Source organism: Aureococcus anophagefferens (assembly GCF_000186865.1).
Source record: "Aureococcus anophagefferens unplaced genomic scaffold AURANscaffold_56, whole genome shotgun sequence".
Lineage (NCBI taxonomy): Eukaryota > Pelagophyceae > Pelagomonadales > Pelagomonadaceae > Aureococcus > Aureococcus anophagefferens.
The window spans coordinates 31378-37174 of record NW_008705609.1 but is presented as its reverse complement, the minus strand read 5'-3'; the positions used below and the strand labels follow the sequence as shown (position 1 = coordinate 37174).

General features: G+C 66.1%; 1 protein-coding gene across 1 annotated transcript; it reads right to left on the bottom strand.

The window, feature by feature from the left end:
* Window positions 1-2677: 2677 nt before the first annotated feature.
* On the bottom strand, window positions 2678-5643 carry AURANDRAFT_67921 (hypothetical protein; the record flags this gene model as incomplete). Its single annotated transcript, XM_009043504.1, has 5 exons — window positions 2678-2681; window positions 2783-3324; window positions 3943-4778; window positions 4809-5173; window positions 5363-5643. The coding sequence occupies 5 exons, from the start codon at window positions 5641-5643 to the stop codon at window positions 2678-2680; spliced, it is 2028 nt and encodes a 675-aa protein (XP_009041752.1).
* Between the last annotated feature and the right edge of the window lie 154 nt (window positions 5644-5797).

Genomic DNA, 5797 nt, shown 5'->3' with positions numbered 1-5797 from the left:
TCTGCACATCGGCTCCAATTATCCACCAGTTCCAAGCATCCCTCTCAGGACAACTCTTTTTAGTGTGGTCAGTGACGAATCTGAAGCAGCAATGGCAATAATGCCCCTTTTTTTCCTTTCCGTTTCCCTGGGCCTTCTTCGTCCTCTCTTTTCTTTTGACGCTTGGGCGCCCGGCACGGGGCCTGTAGGCGGGGGGCAGGCCATCGCGGTAGTACCTAAAACTACATCTTGTAGGTCTTTCAGATCCGCTGCTTTGATCCCAAGGGAGCTGAACTTTGCATCCAGAATGACACAGCCCGGTGTGTTTGGCAGTGTGACTTAGAGTGCCGCTGGGCAGCGGACCGGGGACCTCAAGGAGGCTGCCCCATCGCGTGGTGCAGCTGGCGATAGGTATCTTTGGCCACGTTGAGGCCGGACTTGCCTCTGGGGACTATCCGTTGGGAGGCCGTTGACGGGGCTGGAGAGGCCGTTGGGGGGAAGTGTCCTTGGCGTCCTGTGCTCCCCCGCAGCGAGCTGGGGAAGTAGCGCGGACACGCGAGATGAGGATGTGGTCTAGGCGTTCTCGTCGACGACAAGGGGCGGGCCCTCTGCGGGGCGGCCGCTCATGGCGTCGATGGTGCGCGCGAGGCGGTCGGCGACCTCGGGAGCCGTAAGCTGGTTCGCCGGGTTCGCGGCGGAGCGGACGTAGCGGATCTCCACCTCGCCGCTGTCGAGCGCGTCGTAGACAAACCCCAGCTGAACGCGGATGTGGCGCGATCGCGCGGAAAGGTCGCGTTTGCGCAGCTGCGCGATGACGGACTGGTTGTCGCAGTAGACGCGGCTCACGGGGAGAGTAGCGCCGGTGACGTAGGAGACCGTGCGTCGGAGCGAGATGATGAGCCGTACGATGACGACGAGCGCGTAGAGCTCGGCCTCGAAAGTGGAAAGCGCGGTCGTCTTCTGGGCCGACGAGAAGCCGGCGACGCAGGCGCCACACAGGGTGACGAACCCCCCCGACCGGGACTTGCAAAAGCCCGACGCCGTGTGGTGGACCTCGTTGCCGTGCGAGGCATCGACCCACCCGTCGAGGTACAGGTTCTCCTTGCGTGTGTACGTGACTCCGAGCGCCGCGTTGTGGTTCAGGAAGCGAAGCGCCCGGGCGCAGGCCGCACGGACGGCCGGCGTCGGCGCGTTCGGCGACGCCGCGGATGGCCGCGCGACTGTGCTCAGGATGCCGTAGATGCTGAGGTACCATGGCATCGTACGCGTCGCCATGTATCCGATGGACCCGAGGACCGAGTCGACGTTGAGGCCCGCCGGCGCCGGCGCGCCATGCGGCGCGTCGACGTCGCTGGCGTGGAACGTCGCGTGCATCGGAGTAGGCACGCGGTTGGACTCGGAGAATCCGAACTTCTCGACGACCTTTTTCGCGTACGCCTCCTGGGAGACGTGAACCCAGCCTGCGGCCGGGTCGTTGCTGATCTCGAGGCCCAGGTAGTCCTGCCCGCCCTCGGTGAGCGGGAACCGGTCAGCAAGCCGCGTCGCGATGTAATCTGCGACCTCGCAGACGCCAATGACGAGAATGTCGTCGACGTAAACCAGGACGAAGACGCAGCCAGAGATGGCCCCGGTCAGGCGAAGGCAGAAGAGGCAGCGGTCAGCCGCGTGCTGAGTGAAGTTGAGCTCGTCGACGAGGTACGAGCAGAGCGCGTCGAACCAAACTTTCCCGCTGTCCGTTGCGCCGTAGATGTTCTTCTGGACGCGGAGCAGGTACTGGCTGGGCTCGAAGGGAAGGTTCCCGGAGTGGCGGGCGAGCAGGTAGTCGCGGAAGCCCGGCGGGAAGTAGAGGTAGTATGCGCGCTGAGGTGCTGCGAGCATGTACGCCTTCGCGATGTCGAACTGCCGGATCTCCCACCCGTACTGGGCGGACAGCGCGAGCACGATGAGGATCGTGCTCGCCAGGCACGTTGGCGAGGAGGATTCGGGCGTCCGTTCCTCGCGGCTGCCGTCGGCCACCCAGCGGGCTTTCCGTGACCCGTCACGCTTAAAACACATTGTCATGATCGACTTGAGGATCCACGCGCCACGGGGCACGTCGGCCCGCGGGACCCGTTTGAGCGCCGGGATTCCGTCGAGGAAGTAGTCGCCGAGGTCGAGACGCTCCTTGTCGATGGCCTTCAGCCAGAGCTCGTAGTCGGGGCGGCGTAAAACCTGGTTGATCGACATGGCGCCAGGATCCGCGGCCGGGCTCGAGTGTGGCTGAGCGTGGAGGTAGGCGAGGCCCGGCGTGAGGAAGTCTGAGCTCGTCGCCACGGCAGCGGTCGCCGCGGGGAGGCTCGCGTAGAGCGTGTTGGGCTTTGGCGTGATCTCGTGGCAGGCGTTGTTCACGAGTGCCATGGCGATGAGTGGCATGACGCACGCGGCGCCGAGGGCCTTGGCGCCGGACCACTTGCCGTCCGGCACGCCGGGGACCATCTGGAAGCGCTCCGGTACCGTTCGGCGTCGCGTCGTGCGTCGCGTGTCGGCTTCGGCTTCTTCGGGCTCTTCGGGTTCCTCAGGCCCGTCAGGTTCGTCGTCTCGCGCGTCTCCCAGAGGCGGCCAGACGTAGCCGCGGGTGTTGTCCGGTGGCTCCGGGTCCGCGGCCGGGTCCGCCGGGGCGGGCTCGGAGACGACGCGGAGCGTGGCCGCGTCGAGCTTCTCACCTGCGAATGCGAGGAATCGCCATGTGCGTACGACTCGCACGTTTTGCTGCGCGTAGACGTAGATGGCGCCGCAGCCATGGCTTCGGGCCGGGCCGAGGTACGTCGTGAGGACGCCATTGGGGTCGAAGCGTTTCCGCTGGCCGTTGTCGAGCGCGGCGACGCTCGCGCCGAACTCGCAGATTGCGGTCATGTCCGGCTTGTGGCCGAAGTAGGCCTCGTACGCGGACGTCCCGGAGACGGGGTCCGCCCTGACATTCAGACAGTCGGCGGCCCAGTGGATTGCGTATTCCCATAGGGAAGCCGCGACGCCGGTCTGCATTGAAGTACGCGCGATCGCGGTCAGGCGTTTGATTGCATTTTCGGCGACGTCGACGTGGGCCTCCGGCGCCCGCCGTCGGTGGACGACGGCCAGCCGCGCGAAGACCTCCTCGGACTCGCGGCTCTCGAACTCGCCGCCGAGGTCGGAGACGTAGACCCGCGGCGGCTTGTCGCGGGCCGCGAACTCGGCGAAGTGCGCCGGGATGCCGATTTTGATTGCGTCGCTCTTCTTCGCGAGTCCGTGGGTGAAGACCATGGCGGGCTTGCCGTCGACGCTCTGGCTCACCGCCACGAAGACGTACCTGGCGCCGGAGCGCGCCTTGGTCTGCATGGGCCCCATGAGGTCAATGTTCCAGACGCGTTCGTCGCGTGGTTCTGCGCTTCTCGAGATTGCGAATGTCGGTGCTGCGCGCATGTTGTCGACCTTGCATCGGCAGTCGCTGACCTTGTCGCCGGTCAGGGTCCAGTTGTGGTCCTTGGCCGTCGCGGTCTGGACCTTGTCCCCGCAGTGGCCCATGCCGAGGTGCAGGAACCGCCGCGTCGCGCTGGCTCCGGCTGGTAGTTTCGATGGTGCGTTCTCGAGGGCGCGAGGTCGTAGTAGGGGCGGCGGGGCGGGTACCGACATCATCGGCGCCATCGTCGCCGATGGCGCGAGCTTGGCGGCGGCCACGGACGCGCGGCCCATGGCCCGCGCCGAGATGGCGTCCGCCATGACGTCGACGATCGCGTTGCCCACGTGTCGCTGTTGTTGCTCACGCGGTAGTCTCGGGTCGATCGTGACGCCCATAGCTGACGCGGCTTCGGTCACGAGGACGTGCGACGCACGGCCAGGATGAGAGGGACGCTCCACGATCATGTTGGGCGTGTCCTGGCCGAAGGTGCGGGGCGACATGAGTCTGGAGGCGTCGTGTACGTTGACTGTCCGCGCAAGGTGTGCGGTGACTTCGTTCTTGTCGACCTCGACCGTGGTCGGGTTGGAGCGTTCGTCGCGCATGAGCTTGACCGTGTGCTGGCGGACCTCGAGCACGGACCACGCGTCGCCGCTCCCCCGGATGCGGACTCGGGAGCCCGCGGTGACCTTGTCTCCGGGCTTGGTCGTGATCGTGGCGACGATGAGTGGCGAATATGGGTCTTCGTCCTTGGCCCGCCGGGGTGCCTCGAGGCGCTTGAACTCCCCCGGAAGGAACGCTTCCTCCGGGACCTCGCTGGCGGGGAGCAGGTGCTGCTCTAGCCGTTGAGGAGTTGCGTACAGCTTCGATTTCTCGATTTCGGCGAGGTTGCCGAGCTCGATGTTCGCGGGCTCGTAGTGCCGGTGGATTCGGTCGCGCCAGAGGCAGCTCCCGTGCTCCGTGGCGCGGAAGAACTCGATTCGGGGCGTCTTGCCAGGTACCTTCGGCACGTAGCCGATGGCGGCCATGAGCTTGTCGAACTCGGGGCCCATGAGGGCCCAGAACGAGTAGACGTTTTCGTATATGGCCGCGTGTGGCTTGTTCGCGTCGACGGCCGCCACGAAGTGCAGGGCTTGCGCGGCGCGTGGATCGTCCCAGCACAGTTGCAGGCCCTGGGGCGCGACCATCTGGCATGGGAATCCGCCGCATACTATGCGGTACGCGTGTCGTGACCATGGCACGTTTCGGTACTCTAGTCTCGCGGTGTCGCCCATGGCGAGCGCGTCGGGGTGCTCGGCGCGGAGCATCTCGAGCGCGGTCTCGTCGATCTCGCCGACGGCGACGATGCGGGCGCCGCGTAGGGCGAAGGCCTTTGATAGTTGTCCTCGGCCTGCGAACAGTTCGACCACTTCGACGTGACCGTCGGTGACGTAGTCGCCGGGCTGCGAGAGCATGGGCGTCATGACTCCCCCGGAGGCCGTGGAGACTCCCCCGGAGGCCGGAGCGGTTGGAGCTTCTGTCGCGTGCTCCGCGTCGATGTAGAGTAAGTTGTCGTGCTCGTTGACGGCGACCCACTCCTCCTCCGGGGTGTAGAACCCGTAGGGTTCCGTGTCCAGGGACATCTTGAAGCCCTGCTTTCGCAGCATGCCGACGGACAGCACCTTCGTCGTGAAGCCGGGCACGATGTTGTCGTTGTCGACCTCGAAGATGACGTTGTCGACCTTGAGTCGTGTTCGCGTGTAGCCGTGGACGTCGTGCCTGTGGCCACCGCCATCGGCGAGGCACCTGGGGCGGCCCAGGGTGCCGTCGGCGGGGTGAATTGGCCCGTCGGGCTTCATGCCCGTGCTGTTCGCTTGCGCGCCTCCATCGAGAAGTAGTCTTGTGGCTCCAGGCCTTGGCGGTGGCAGCTGCGTGGGCCACTGCACCGGCGTCGCCGCCGCGATGGTGCAGGTGGGGGCGTGGCTGTCGACCCACGCCTGGAGGTCGTTCTTGGCCTCGTCGTGCCACTTCGGTCGTTCTTCGCGGGGTCGCGTTGGCTTGTCCACGGTCGCCTGGGGCCGGGCCTTCGTGTCGAGGTCCGGCCTCTGGTGTTCCTGGGCGTAGCGGCTGTCGTGGGCCGTGTACGAGAGCACGTATTTCTTGCGCGCGATGGCCTGGATCTTGATGATGGGCACGATGGTGCCCAGGCTGGACATGACGTTGGCGCCGAGGAAGGCCGTGGTCTGCATGACGTGGGCGTGCTGCGCGTGCATCATGGCCGCGTCGTAGTCGCTGCGCGTGTCCGGGATGTCGAAGTTCGCGATCTCGTCCTCGCGGACGTTGTCGCAGGCGCCGGTGTGGCCGGGGTCGTTGAAGGCCACGAGGTCGTGTTCCGAGCCCAGGTCCGATGCCGTGGTCACGGACGCGTCG